Source organism: Eulemur rufifrons, chromosome 18 (assembly GCF_041146395.1).
Source record: "Eulemur rufifrons isolate Redbay chromosome 18, OSU_ERuf_1, whole genome shotgun sequence".
NCBI lineage: Eukaryota > Metazoa > Chordata > Mammalia > Primates > Lemuridae > Eulemur > Eulemur rufifrons.
The window spans coordinates 35,684,742-35,701,296 of record NC_091000.1 but is presented as its reverse complement, the minus strand read 5'-3'; the positions used below and the strand labels follow the sequence as shown (position 1 = coordinate 35,701,296).

At 32.6% G+C, this 16,555-nt stretch overlaps 1 protein-coding gene and 1 pseudogene across 2 annotated transcripts in view; both read left to right on the top strand.

Annotated features, from left to right (window-relative positions):
* LRBA (LPS responsive beige-like anchor protein) overlaps positions 1 to 16,555 on the top strand; it is a 637,829-nt gene that overhangs the window by 546,179 nt on the left and 75,095 nt on the right. For both annotated transcript variants that reach the window (XM_069493475.1, XM_069493474.1), the window contains one exon: positions 11,990 to 12,157. In XM_069493475.1, the coding sequence (XP_069349576.1) occupies positions 11,990 to 12,157 (168 nt within the window). The remainder of the gene's footprint in view (positions 1 to 11,989; positions 12,158 to 16,555) is intronic.
* On the top strand, positions 7,003 to 7,324 carry LOC138399128 (large ribosomal subunit protein eL42-like; annotated as a pseudogene).

Here is a 16,555-nt window from a genome sequence, read left to right as displayed (position 1 = left end):
AGTAGCAAGGCCACCATGAAAGCATTTAAGGAAAATTTATAGATATATATACACATAATGACTTCTGAGACCAGCAGAACTCCTTGTTCTGCTTCTTGGTGAGGTTGAGGAAGGCTTAACCAAGGAATCCACGTTTGATCTTAGCTTTTAAGAATGAGTAGGGATTTTCCAGGGAGTAAGATGATGGAAAGGGCATTACAGATGTAAGAAGCAGTGTGCACAAAGATATTGAGGTTATAGTGCAGTACATGAGTTAAAGGTAATTCAAATGGTAGAGTGTAGTATTTGTGTGAGAATTGTGAGTGGCGCATATGAAGATATGACTGGAGGCAGATTATATGAAAAATCTTTAATGCCTTGTAAGTAGTATGGACTTTTTTCTTTGTGGAAGTGGTGCTCAAAAGGTGATTCCTAGACCAACAGCATCAGTACCATCTGAGATCTTATTATAAAGGAAAATTCTTGGACTCTGCCCCCAATCTACTGAAACACAACCTATAGGTGGGAGCCCAGCAATCTGTGTTTTAAGGTGTTGTCCAGGTGATTTTGGTGCATGTTAAAGTTAGAGATCTACTGCTTCAGGGAAAGAAGAACCATTGAAAATTTTAAGGAGAACAGTACTTGGTCAGGTTTTAGATAGCTATTAGAATAGAGGAGGGATTGAAGGGGGAAATTTTAGAGATAAAGAGTTTGGATACTGTCAGAATAATTGAACCAAGAAAAAAATGAAGCATGGAACCAATGGTAGTCACAGTGGAAGGGAAAAAAAAGAATGAATTTGGAAGCTATTAGGAGGTATATTGTCTGACTAGATAAGGTTTTAGGGGGAGAGGAAAAAGAAGTCAAGATAATTACTATGTTTCCAAATTGGCTGACTGGGTGAAGGATCCAGTCCCTAACCAAAAAAGCAAGAAAGGGAGCAAGTGTGAGGGGAAAAATTATTCATTCAGTTTTAAATGAGTTACCTGAAGCACACCAAAAGAAGTACTGTCATGGGCAGTTCACATTTTGTATTTGAAACTCTGGAAAGGATAATAATTATCTGTTGAAGTAGTTGAAGTCTGGCTCATCTAAGCCTGGGTTGACCAGAAGCAGAGGACATGGGACTGAATCATGAGAATGAACACTTAAGAGGTGGACAGAGGAAAAAGATCCTATATTAAGGAAGTGAGAATGAGAATGAGAAATGTAGAAAGAGAACTGGAAAGAGTGTATTAAGCTAGGAGAGGAGAGAGTTAGAAACAAACACCATAATGCAGAGAGATGAAGCGAGGAAAGATAAGCATCAATTGGATTCAGACAGTAATCTGTGCAAAAACATTTTCAGTGGTGTGCCTATAACAGAAAGAGGAGAAACTAGTGAAGAAGTGAATGGGGGTTTGGGGAGGGGGTGGATAAGGAAACATAAATAACAAATGTACTCAATTCCTTTAGGAAGTTTCTATTGTTGATCTCATATTGCCTATGTATTTGTGGCTGCATAAAAATAATGAAATAATACTGACCCTATTAACTAGCCATTATTCCATTGATAATTTGGAAAGAATCAGACCGAAAACTTGATTTAGGGAATCATAGAGTATTACTACAGATGTTAAGAAATCTCTAGGAATGGACAGAGACTTTTTCAACTGCTACAATAATGATGTGCTTTTTATGGGGTTTATGAAAACATCCACACTGTCTACAGATGTCACATATCTGACTTTCAGCAAAGATTATGTCCCTATACTAAATTGTAGTCTATAGCTACATGGTAGTTCTTAATGTACATAGCTGATAGAGATGAGTAGCTAATATGAAAGAATTCTAACCACAGACCTTTAAGGATAGAAAGTTTACAGGTGACACTGCAGTTGGTAGATTAGCCCTTTTACCTTTACTGTTTGGAGGGTAGTCATAGTGCCATCTTTCAAATGCTGCCAGAGATCTATAGAAAGATTTCTTCAGAGATCTATAAGTGGCTGAAGAATATACATTGTAGAACATTACGTCTATTTCACATTTGAAGATATTATATTTCTGCTGTCATGTCCTAAGGTATAGCCATCCATTAGGCATTGAGAATCGTAATGACCTCTTCAGAGCCGCATTGAAGGTCATTTTAGTCTGTCAAGTACTTTGTGCTTTGCAAGGTTTATCTTTATTTTCAGTAGGATAAGCTACTGAAAATTTAACAGTGTTAAATATTGTTAACTCCTGCATTCTATCTTGTATCAAAATCTGCATGCAGATTCAGTATTTGGAAGTGAATAAAGCTCCACTGTCCAATTTATAACCACTAGTCACATGGCTATCAATCACTGGAAATGTGGCTAATCTGAATTGAGATGTGCTGTACATTTGTTAAGTATAAAATGCACACCAGATTTCTAAGATTTAATACAAAATAATTTTTATGTTGGTTTTACATTGAAATTATATTTTTTATTAAATATATATTAAAATTGATATTATCAGTTTCTTTTTACTTTTTACTTTCTAAAGTGTGGCTACTAGAAAATTTTAAATTACTCATATGGCTTGCATATATTTCTGTTGGACAAAACTGGTGTAAAGTCTTGGTGGTCATTTTGTTACCCAGAATTTTTTTGGCTTGGGTATCCTACTGTTCAGCATGAACATACTTTAGTTATACTTTAATATACTTCTAATTCTCAGCCTTGATCCAAAACAAAGGCTTACGGTTAATTTCAAGTCTATAAAAGAAAGTCCAAAATATTAATACTAAGTTCAAAACTAATCTTCTACCATATGAACTGTTTCTACTCTTGCATGGTTAAGGTCCAAACTGGAAACCTGGGTGTCATCCTGAATTCCCTTTCCTTCACCCCTCCCATTGGTAATCAGTTGCTGTAAGTAATAAATTCTGAGATCTGTCCCTTCTTCTTCACTCCCGTTGCTACTTTCTCGATTAAGTCTCTCACTGCCTCTCACTTAGACTATTATATTAATAGTAGACTTAGAGGTGACCTTTTGCCCCCCTCTCTTCCCTCCAAAGGGACATCTCATCTCAGTATCCCCAGAATCTACCACAGAATAAGATCTGTAGTAAGCACTCAATAAATGTTTGTTGAATGAATGGATGAGAGAGCTGCTAATATTAATCAAAAGTTGCAGAATGAAAAAGACTTTTAGTCTTATATAGTGTACATGTATATATACATTTGTATACACAAAGTAAGTATAGATATATTAATAATTTGATTGGCTGAATTTATCAATGCTTTTTATTTGGCAACTTTTGCATTCATATTCTTTAATTTGAGTTTTTCTTTATTGGATATTCTTGGGAGTGATGACATAATAAATGTTCTATTTTGCCAAGGATTTTGATTTGCCAGTATAAGTTTATGGCATTCAGTCCAGGGAATAATGGTGCCATACAGACAGCTCTTTGTTTTTGTCTGGAGTCCCCATGGGATTAAACTACATCTGGCAATAAGTAGAGATTCGGTCTGGCCATCTTCAAAGGCAAGAGACTGCTAGTATTTATCAGATCTATGTGGATAAGCAAATGGGAAGGGATTAAATTTTTTTAATTTTATTTTCTGTCCTTTTGTAACTGACTATAAAATACAGCCTCCAGGAGTTCATACAGCCAATTAATACATTTTTAAATGGCTACTGAAGAGGAAATCTATTCGTTTTTCTATACCTCTGTGGGTAATTATGAATTTTAGATTAATATTTTAATTACTTAATGTGTATTTTTATAACTAGTTTATCTTAGCATAACAGCAGTTTACATCCTCAAAATTAATTTTATAGAGATACTTTACTAATTTTTTAAAGAGCTGAGCATTTAGTACACCTGTTTGAAACATTTTCACGTCTATAAGTATTAGGGCATCATGTTTGACATTTGGAAGCTTTTGTTACATAGTTATCTGTGTAGGAAAGTTTATCCCAAATTAATTTCTTAGGAGAATTTTGGGTCTGTCTTAAGGTAGGCTACAACCCCTTCCAAATGAAGGTGAGCTTGCCTTCTATACAGGCTCGTGTCTTTTCTCCTTATGCTCCTCATATTCTTACAAGGTTATTAGTCCCATGGCTCAGTTTACCTGTTACTGAAGTATGTTGGCTTTGCATTTAACTGAAAAAATAAAATGGCTGCATTCTAGGTACTTGTCATGAAGTGTAATCTAGAACCTACCATTCAGAGCCTCCCTAAGAGAAATAATGTTTATGCAGGATTGCCTAAAGACTACGTAGTCTCTCCATTTGTCTGTACTTTAAATCTATCCAAGGCTTAAGTCAGTCCTCTGAGAGTCACATACCTGGATTCCATCATATTGCCAAGGGAGGAATTTCTTATCTCAGGAGTAGAAATAATGTGTTTTTCCAGGCCATCTGGTTTGTTTTTACATTATGGTCATTTTTGACTCGTAATTGTTCGTGTTTCTTTCTTTATGTTGCCTGCTAGAAAGCTTAGCACCAAATACGTGGCTCACCTCTAACAAGTCTATGGAATTTCATGGCATGATTTTTATGTGATATCTCCCTCTTATCCTTACTTTTGAATTACCTCCCTTCTCTTTTGTTAAATTTATCTTGCTGCATATACATTGTTATAAGCTCTGTGAATTGTTTTCTGAACCAAAGGCCCACAAAATGCAAACAAAATAAATAGATGGTATGGTTGTTTCCTTATCCATTCTTACGAAACTAGAACTTTTTTAAAAGCTCTATATCTCTATGTGTGTTATACTGTAACTAGTTTAATGTATCTGTACATTATGAATTCTTAGATTTTTAGATTAAGAGTGACCAAAGGTTGAAATGTTAATTAAATGTTTTAATGTTCTGTAGTTCTAAAGAAAATAGTTGGATAAAATGTCAGCATATAGGAGTACTTTAAACATTAAAAAAAAAAAATCATCTCTCTGAAAAGGAGGGTAATTGTACAAGTTTGCCTAATCCTTTTGATCTTGGCACACAGCAATACAGACTTCAGTTGAGATTAAAACTATGAATTTCAAAGGAAACATGGCCTTCAGTGTGTAAAATATATAACAGCTGGTTGACTAGTCCATTTAAAACTACACAATAACAATCGTAGACAGAATGATTCTCCTGCCAAAAGATGCACGAGTGCTTGATGGTTATATCAAATACGATACTAACTCACACTTTTCTTTAGTAATGATATAAATGTAGAAATGAACTGTATACTACCAGCTCCAAAATCTCTCTTCTGTCCAACAGTTCAAGGGCAGTTTAGAAGTACAGAACCCCTTTTAGTGATTTCTCTATCTGCTTTTCAGGCTGAACTTAAATATGTTGTTGACTAAATTTCATTTTTTAAAACTGTCAGATAACAACTTTCATTCTTAGCATCCCACAATTTTTTTCTACATCTTCGATCCTCTGTTTTTTCTCTCTTTGGCTTCATGATTTATTGAACTAATGTCACAGCTTCACACATGTTTTTAAGCTCCCAAAATTAAACTTTTTTGTAAGTAGTATAAAACTGGTTTCTCATTTTTGTCGTATATTACAGTAAATTTCTGAAGCATTTTGATATATATGTAATCAGTATAGGGGAAAGTGAAACTCATGTTAGTAGATTATAGTTCATTAAATATTTCAATATTTCCACTGTTGTGTTTTACCTGAAGAAGTAATCTTTAAATAGGTTAAATTAATGCATTTTCTAAAAAATGAGAATTGATGTAAATTTGTCACTTCTAGTAAGTCCCATTTGGAAAACATATTTGAATTCTGAACTTATATCTTTCCAATATGGAAAAATATTGATTGATTTTTCAGTGACCTTTGTTGATGGAAAATTTTGATACAACATAGCTAACAGCCAATTTTCTTTTCTTTTCTTTTCTTTAGATTTATTTCAAAGAAGGAAATTTACCTATAGGTAAATTAAAAACTTGCTGAAGTTACTCAGGTTCACTACAAATTCAGAGCCAGCATTTAAGGAGTTAATGTATCTTATTAGGGGGACAGGAAATCTGGCAACTATTGTAGAAACTAGACCTAATGGTGCACACAAACAATTTGTCAGTCTTCTTAAATGTGAATAGCTTTCCGCAAAGTGGCTGCTCTTGCTTTGTTTGAACAGGCTAAACTTTTCCTTTTTGGACTTTAAATCTTAGAAGTGAAATGTGATCCACATATTCAATCAAAATCATTTAATTCAAAGCATATTTTGATTGGAACAAAGTTGACATGGAAAGAAACTCTAGAATAAAAAAGTTGAAAGGACTTTATATCATATATTTAACAGGAAAATTTGAAACAGTTCTAATTAGGCTGAAAAAAACAGCTTTCTTCAATGTAAATTACAAAGGTCATATATCAATGTTAAGGAAACATTACCACTAGTGTTTGAAATCCGGCACATGCAAACATAACAGACCAGTTCACTTTAAATCTTTGTGTGTGTGTATATGTTTGTGTGTGTGCATATAGGAAGAAGGCTGTATTACATGTATTTAAAATGAAAAATACTTAAAACTCCAGGTTTATAATTTTGTATATTACCTTTTGGCCAATCCAAACATGAACTCCTTTAAAACATATTACTAGCTATGTTCAAATGGATTAAGACTCTTAATTCTAAGTATAGGTAAAAATTTATAAAACTATTCTTTCATTATAAATATGATTAAAGACATCTTACAACTAAATGTATATCAAATTAGGAGGGTTCATCAGTGATTTTTATTTTCTTATTTGAAACTTACAGCTGTAGTGCTTTGTATCTTGGAACAGAATCAGGCCTTCTAGTAGTGGTACAGGTACACAGAAATGTGTATCTGGTCTGCCTAGGCCTTCTTCCTTCTGGTCATATGATTATGTCTATACTTAAGAGTTTGTAAATAGTATTTGATCTTCTTATTTGATTTTTTGTAAAAATCATTTATCTCATAGATATCACTAGTTTTTATTTAGTTGCTTTTTTTAATGGATGAGCTGGATGAGAACATTTAGCAAAAGAATAAATAAATATTAGCTTTAATTGTTGATAGGGCTCCCACAAACATGTTTAGGAACATTCCTAAAACCTGCCAGACTTCCTGTAAGAAGTGCGGCATGCATCAACCCCACAAAGTGACACAGAATAAGAGGGATGAGGATTCTCTATATTCCCAGGAAAAGTCGCGTTATGACAGGAATCAGAATGGCTATGGTGGGCAGACTAAGCGGATTTTCCAGAAAAAGGCTAAAACTACAAAGAAGATGGTGTTGAGGCTTGAATGTAAAGCCCAACTGCAGATCTAAGAGAAGGCTGGCTATTAAGAGATGCATGCATTTTGAACTGAGAGGAGATAAGAAGAGAAAGGGCCAAGTGATCCAGTTCTAAGCATCATCGTTTGTTTTATTATGAAGACAATAAAATCTTGAGGTTATGTTCAAAAATAAATAAATAAATATTAACATTAATCTGGGAATGACAAATATGAGAAACAAATAAATAACATTTCTTGATCTTGAGGTAAACAATTATCTAATAATTTCTTTTGTTAATTGAAATGAGTTTCTTTATTTTTTACATTAGCAAAAATTTGATTTTTTAAAATAAAAGGAAATTGCTAGCGTATCATTAAAGCATGCATAGGTTGAATACATGAATAATGCTTTTGATTTTAGAATTTTTATTATCAACAGCTTAGAGTTTTTAGAAAAAGCAAACTATTTCAATGTGTTATCATATTATTTGACTCTACTATAGAAAACAAGAATAATTTTATGTAAGATTTTATAAGTAAATAATCTATTTCTTCAAAGTATTAGTTTCAGGATAACATAGATTGCATTCTTCCAGTGAGATCTGTTAGACACAGATTCATATATGTTATAATTATGTCTGACACAGGGTTACACCAACCAGTTATTTATGAATAATTTACTATTATCTTTTTAATAGTAAAGCTTTAATTTGTTGATATTCTACATGTGGACCAAACAAATGAAAGTTATTAATAAGTGTTTGCATTTGACATCTGTATACTGTTCTTTTTAGCATATCTCAAGTGTCTTAGTCTCTGCCTAATAGATCTCATTAAAAAAACAGATATCAGCCCCAAGACAGTTTGTCAAGACTAATATGCGTCCCCCTGGATTGGATTGACAATTTGTGTGAGGCTTCATATGATAGTCTTTTCATAGTCTTATTTGATCCTTAACAATTGGACATTAGTCACTGATTTATTTTATAATAACTCAGATGAGTTGAATATTATTATTGTGTTGGACATTTTAGTGGATTTTATTTTTTACAAATTTTACTCAGAGCACACATTGGATGTAAATGATGTATCCAGCTTGCTAGGGGAGTACTAACAATTGATTGGTTAGGTTTGAGAGCAGCATGGGAAGAATGTTACTATCCCCTAGCTGCAAACCGTATTTAACTGGAGTCTTAATGAGGACTGTCTGTCCTAAAGGCTTTGAAAAATCTCAAATGCTTAGCATTCCACTGGCATTTTTTTTTTTATTTTTTGGACTAAAAATGTGGATCTAAATAAGAATTTTATATATATAAAGAGTATTTTTTAAAATTGTAATATATAAAAAAGGAATTTTAAAGAACTGTAATATAAGTGTTGTGATTTAAGTTTTTGAATTGCATTTTGAATTATCTTCTGTATGTATTTTTTTCCCTTAATTTCTTCCTGTTTGTCCTTCCCTCTTCGTTCAAGTCCCAAATGCATTTGTTTATTAATCTATACTTTTGGTTAGGCAGTGTCATTCACTGATATCAAAAGGATATTAAAGTTCTACACTGACTTTGTACTGAAATGATTTCAGAACTTCTTGGAATTCTCTGATATTCATCACAGTTATTCTTTTGGGTCCCTTTTTAAAGCTTTGGTATATTGCAGGAAATGCTTGAAGGTGACTAATGAAATTATTAGTTTAGGCTTTAAAAATTATTTAAGGTTTATTCATGGAGGTAACATGTTTATCAACTTCTGGAAAAGATTTTGCCAATAGTTCCATGAATTACTACTGCCCCTTAAGGATTGACATATGACAGTGTAAGGGGAGGGCTGAATTATGGCATTGTGGTTATCTCTGCATGTGTGTTTGTGACATGATATGAGCATACAGTATCTTTCCATTCAATATTTTTGCTTAAATTCTGATGCAGTGTCAAAATGTAAGGCGCTAAGCATCTAAATTAAACCAACTTCACCATTTTGAATGTGCATAAAGAAGTAGTCAACCATAAGGAAATCTCAACAATTCTTTGTTTGATGACACATAAAATAAAATTGCCCTAGTTTTTAGAGCTTTAATATTGAGAAAATTCATTTGTACTTCGTCATTTGCTGAGCCTTCTAGAATTTTATAGTCTCAAATCACAATGCCATGGACACTCAGGAGACTCCTGACTGTTTTATCTTATTAAACAATTTTGAAATCATTAATTTTTAATTAGCTTGGATGCAGCTTTTTTATCGTTTCAATAGTGCATGTATGTGAACTAAACGTTTTTTATTTAAACTACTGGCATGAGTATTATTTACATAAATAAGTGTGGGTTCTTTCTAAGAGTACATACTGTGAGTTTGCTTCATATAATCATACTTTTTCGTAGACTTGGAGATATTACACACTAATCTATTATAGTAGAGCTTTTCAGCAGTTTATGAACTCAGATTTTGAACAACAACCCAAAAGGATATAAACTCAAAGATATGTATAGGCCCTTCCCTGATTGAAAGTTCTAATTAAGTGAATTGGAGAAAATTAACTGAAATTAGCTGTCAGAAAGTCACATTTAAATGAGTGATGAGCTAGTCTGGCAGTAAACATTTAAATGATATAAATTGCCATTTAAGTGTATGGTTTAATGTTTGTCATGCATTAATGTGACATGAGACTGCAGTGACAATCAAGCAGCTTGCTCTAATTTGAACATATTTAGGGCTTTTGTGTGGAGTGCACTGCACACAAATTAAGACAATTGCTGTTTTTATGTGTCATTTTAAACACCCCACCCCAGCCCACCCCCATCCCTAAGCAAGGCCTAAGTTAGTGAAACAAACGTATCATTTTTGTGTGTAACTTGCATTAGTAGTGCCTGTATTTTTAGATTATTTTAAATTCATGTACTTAAAATAGGAATTTACTTAAACTTATCACAAGCCCTTCTCTTCTTATTTCAAGTAAAATATTAAGCAGTTTTGTGCTCTCTTATGTATTTACTAGATTTGTAAATGTAATGCATTTTATAAGAGCTGCCTAAAACAGTAAACTTTCTCATTAGAAGCTAGCTGAATGTTTTTTAGGCATATTTCATTTCAAGTATACTTTAGAATATGAGGATTACCTAGTTTTATTTACAAAATTATATTTTACATTTTATAGTATATGATATATTATGAAGCCATGTTAAGTGTTATTAGTTACAGGAAATATATTGTTTGTATTTAGCCAAAAACATTTTTCTCTTTCATAGATACTTATTTTAATAAAGCGTATATTTACAAAAGTATACACCTGTGAACTAATGGGAACACCTTTTGTCACGAGATGGGTTATATCTTATTGGTTGCTTGCTATAGGGTCAGTTTTGCTTTAAAACCAACAAATCTCTTATGATATTTACAACATAGCAGCAAGCCATACCAAAAATATATCACAGTCATACAGTTATTACTCTAAAAATAAGAATTAATTTCAATGAGATTTATTGCCAGGTATAACTTTGTACAGTAGCCCCCTTTATCCACAGTTTCACATTCCACAGTTTCATTACCCGTGGTTAATTGAGGTCCAAAAATAGGTAAATGCAGTACAGTAAGATACCTTGAGAAAGAGAGAATGCACATTCACATAACTTTTATTATAGTATATTGCTTTTTATAGTATATTGTGATAATTATTTTATTGTTATTGTTGTTAACCTCTTATTGTGCCTAATTTATAAATTAAACTTTGTCATAGGTATGTATGTGTAGGAGAAAATGTGTGTGTGTAGGTGTGTTTGTGTATAAAAGGCTTGGTACTATCCACAGTTTCAGGTATCCATTAGGGGTTCTGGAATGTATCCCTTGTGGATAAGGTGGGACTACTGTATACTTTTAACTAAGCTTCGGGAGTTTGTAAGTTTGAGAACTCTTTGATTTTAATAGCATTATTTATTGGCAAACTAGTCCATAATGCTTAACTTTTATATTGTAATAATTTTGAACAATATTAAATAGTATAAAAGTGAATACCTTCTTAAAAAATAAATTTCCTATTTTTGAAACTCTTTAGCATTTATAACTTTATTAAATTCAACAAACATTTACTGGTATCTGTTGTGTTTTAGCCACAGTGCTAGTCACTGGGAATGCAGTAATGAATAGGAAGTGGATCTTGTGCCTAGCATTTCAACTGAATACTTGATTACGTTCATTCATTATTTATTGGACACTATTATGTTAATCTCATCAAATATTTGGTCTGGTTTAATATTAATACCTAGAATAATAATTCAGTAATTATAAGTATCCCCTACAAAATCTAATTTGTTAGCATAAAAACGCAATCAAAATAACTCAATAATTTGGTTACAGTTTTTATAGATTATAACATTTTAATTCTAGAAAAATTATAAATATTTCAAGTGGATAGTAAATTTTTAATGTTTTCACATTTTCTTTCTCAAAGATGCCTTTGTATTGTAGACTTACTTTCTTTGAAGCATAAATTGAGTACCTGTCAGGCTCTGAGTTATAAATGTGACCAAAATAGGCCCAGTTCTGGTCCTCATTGTGCTTACAGTACAGAAGAATACTGAAACTTAAGCAGTTATTACAATTCAGCATGACAAATACCATAAAGTCTCTTAATTATAAACAAAGGAGAACATATTCTGGTAGAAAGTAAGACATCAGAATAAGTTTTGTTTTTTTAAAATCTCTGTTCACAGTAAATGTAGCGTTAAACTTTACTAGTTGTTCTAAATATCGCTATATATTTTTAAAATAAAATTCAGCATAATAATATAATATAATATAACTTTTTTCAGGCCCTGGAGAGTGAATTTGTTTCCTGCCAACTTCACCAATGGATCGATCTCATTTTTGGCTATAAACAACAAGGACCAGAGGCTGTCCGAGCCCTCAATGTGTTCTATTACCTGACCTATGAAGGAGCTGTCAATCTGAATTCAATAACTGATCTTGTGTTGAGAGAGGTAAGTTATCTGATTGAGACAGAAACTTATAATCAGGTATCTTTAAACTAGAAGGTACTAAATATCATCTTCTTTATCCTTTCATTTTACTGCTTAAGAAACTGAAACTAATGGGTAAAGTGACTTAAGCAGCATTAACCTATCAATTACTGACCTCACTGGAACTTGGACTCAACCAGGACTTCAAAATGTTGGACTCAGTATAAAATGAGAGGTTTTTCAATTTGAACCCATTAAGGTATCAATAATCAGTTATAACTTTTATACCTTTGGAGGCTATTCACATGATTTAAAATGTTAGGAAAATAGTAATTCATTAAACATATGTAATTATGAGCATTAATTTGTTTAAATGGGATAAAACATTTATATGTAATACGTAAGTACATATATAACCATGTAGAAGTTTATAGTGGGACTGAAGTCTAAAACCTTTCCTATGTTATCAAACTTGGTGTTAGATGTTATTTAGACTCATTTTATCCTTATTATTTATTTTCTAAGATAAAACATTCAAAATATGGTCTTGGCAAATACAGTATTCACCAAAAAGTCTGAAGAAGGCCTTGCCTTTTTTAGTATTTCTAATTAAATTATACATTCTCCTAACTCTAACATACCTCATGTAAAAAATTACAGATTTGAACAGATACAATCTTAATCTATACAAATTTAGAACAGAACTATATTGAAGAAACCAAACCAGGGTCTTTGATTCATACGGAAAATTACATATCATGTTGAATGGAGCATTATTTGTAATCGATAGGTTTTGTCCTTTCTCAGTAGCACTTGATGTATTCCTTCATAGTTCAACTATGATCTGACCACATTGAAAGTATAAGTACATATTTATATAAAGTGGCATATTATCACCTAGCTTATGTGCTAGATAAAAGTTAGTATACAAAAGCACTGTCTAGTAAATGTATATATGCCTTAAATTGTACAAGTTTTAAATTGCTGTTTTTCAGTTTTAAAACCTGTAGGGAGACAGAGAACTGGTTCAGATAAACTCTTAAAGATTCTTCCAGTTTTTCAGTTCTTTGCAAATGTTACTTTCAGGGGCATTTTATTTTATTGGAACAATAATTGACTACGTGACACAGAACATACATAGGATTCTGTATATGGAATTGAGGTTAGAGCAACATGCAAGTGGTATTACAAAATAGTACATAATTTCATTGTGGGTAGAATAGCATAGGCTTATTTCCTTTATTATTGTTTTCACAATAGTTGATCAGTGTTACTTTATTAAATGCCCATAATTCTGTTTTTGTTTTTCATGATTCCTTGTAGTAATTATCCATATCTTTACATAGCTGATATATAACGGAATTCACACTATAGAACTGATTTTATAATATTCTGTTTTACATAACATATCAGCATATTTTTATGTTGCTCTATATAATCTCTGTACTTTTGGTTTTGAAAGTTCATGATATTCCATAGAGTTGCTATGAAAATGTACTTAACACTATTTCTCCCAACGTGGGATCCTATTTTTTAAAAGACTTGTCTCTTAGTGTGTCCATGGTGATAGATAACTAACTCTACCTTTCTCTTCATTAGAGTTCATGCAACATTTACACGATAAAGATAGCACTCAGCCTGTATCTGTTTGTCATAGCTAGTTAAAAAGTAAATCGTTCAGTCAGCTGGTTGTTCCCTCTGTAGGTCACTCTTATGTGGTTGGCTTTGTTTTTATTCTGGTTTGACCTCAGTCCCCACATACACACCAATGATTACCACAGAAATTTACTGTAAACTAGGCTATAGTCTAGAAGAGCGCTGTCCAGAACTTTCTTCAGTGATGGAAATATTCTATACCCACACTGTCCAATACAGTAGCCATGAACCACATGCAGTTACTGTGCATTTGAAATGTGGCTAATGTGACTGAGGAACTGAATGTTTAGTTTGAGTTAATTTTAGTTCATTTAAAATAGGCCCATTTGACTAGTGGCCTACAGTATTAGCGGAGATCTAGAAGACTCTTATGCATGTCATTGGTGACCATGTTTTCTGACTCTGAGTTCAGGGTATGTGTTCAGACAAAATGGGACAATAAATATTTGTTAACTTGGTAGGATATTTGAAATTGGACATATTCCATTTGATATTAGATATATAGTTGAAAATAGGTATAAACTAAATTATATTTTTTCTTTCACCTAGACTAACACATTATAACTTTAAATAAAGGTTTTTTGTGGTAAAATAAATGCACATAACATAAAATTGACCATTCATACCATTTTAGAGTGTACAGTTCAGTGGTATTAAGAACATTCACATTGTTGTTCAACCATTTCCAGAAATTTTTCATCTTCCCAAACTGAAACTCTCTATGCATTAAACAGTAACTCCCTACTCCTTCCTCCCCCCAGTCCCTGACAACAACCATTCTACTTTTTATCTCTATAAATCTGACTATCCTGTGTATCTCATGTAAGTGAAATCATAAATATTTGTCCTTTTGTGTCTGGCTTATTTTACCTAGCATAATATCTTCAAAGTCTATCCATGTTGTAGCATGTGTCAGAATTTGCTTCCTTTTTAAGGCTAAGTAATATTCCATTATATGTATGTACCACATTTTGTTTATTCATTCATTTATCGATGGGCATTTTAGATTGTTGCTACCTTTTGGCTATTGTGAATAATGCTGCTATGAACGTTGGTGTACAAGTATCTGTTCAAGTCCCTGCTTTCAATTCTTTTGCATATATACCCAGAAGTGGAATTTCTATATTATATGGTAATTCCATGTTTAACTTTTTGAGGAACCACCATACCAAATACGTTTTTAATACTTATTTTTTCATGATCATCATTTGCTAAAGACTATTTAATACTTTTTCTGGGCACAGTGGCTCACACCTGTAATTCCAGCAACTCCAGAGGCTAAGACAGGAGGATTTCTTGAGGTCAGGAGTTTGAGACCAGCCTGGGCAACATTGCCAGACCCCATCTCTAAAATAATAAAAAAAATTAGCTGGGCATGATGATGCACACCTGTAGTCCCAGCTACTCAGGAGGCTGAGGCAGGAAGATTGCTTGAGCCCTAGGAGTTCAAGATTACAGTAAGCTATGATTGTGCCACTGCCCTCTAACCTAGGCAAAAGAACAGACTCTGTCTCAAAAAAAAAAAAAAAAAAAAAGATTATTTAGAACTTTTGCTTTGAGTTTTTTTGACTTCCTTTTCTTCCTCACAACCCCAAGTAGTTAATTATTAGAAAATTAAGCCTTAACTGGATAGTTTTCTACTTACCACGTGCTAATTTATTTTTATATTATATAGGCGTATATATGATATATATTGTATATTAGGTTCAGCATTTTTTAAATAAACATGGCCTTTGATGTTCTAAAGATGGTAGGTACTTGATATTCTTGAAATGAGAATATATTGCTTTGTAACTTATAACTATTAATATAAATACACATCTTTAGTGCTCAAAGCTTTCTAGATTTTGTTAAAATAGATGTGATAGTCTTTATAATATCATAGCCATTCCATATGATTTACCAGTGCTAAATCTTATGGTACAGTGCAGTGCGATACGTTAGAATGAAGAAATAAATAAATGTGGATTTGATTCCTGGCTCCGTTGCCTACTGGTTGTGTGACTTGGATCTTCCTCAGACTCTATTTCCTTATATATAGAATTGGTGTGATAATTAATGCCCACCACATAGAAGATTAGATTAGATATAATGTATGGAATATGTCTTGCGTGGTGCCTATCCTATCCTAAGTACTCACCAACTTCTAATTCCTTCCCTTATGTTGTTCACAGTTAAATCCCTTGGTTAGAAAACACAATTATATAAAGAATATGAACTTCTGATTAGATCATAGAAAGAATCATAAAATGTTCACACTAGAGAGGTTATTAGAGACCACTCTGAGAGGACACGTGCTGAGTTCATTGTTAAGTGAGGCAAGAAAAAAGCAGAAAACATGAATAGGTCATTAATTTATTCTTCTTTTTCAACAACATTTTACTAAACCCAAATGAAGTAATAAGGTTAAAAAGTTAAAAGACAAGTTCCCACCTTCAGTCAGCTAGAGTTCATCTAATGGGAAAATAGGGTAAGCAAACAATTATAGCACACTGTGATAAATTCAGTATAGAGACAAATACATGTATATGTACACACAGCATAGGATAGGTACTAAACATAGACAGACAGAATCCATGCATGTTTTCTGGAGAATGAGAGGCTGGAGCTGCATATTAAAGAATGAATAAGATTAGTGGGTAGAGTCATGAGCTAAGGACATCTGCACGGAGGAAACTACATAAGCTTCCTGCACATAGATAAGAAAGAGATCGTGGCTGGAGGACATAGTGTATATGGAATGAACAGAAGGTGATAAGGTGA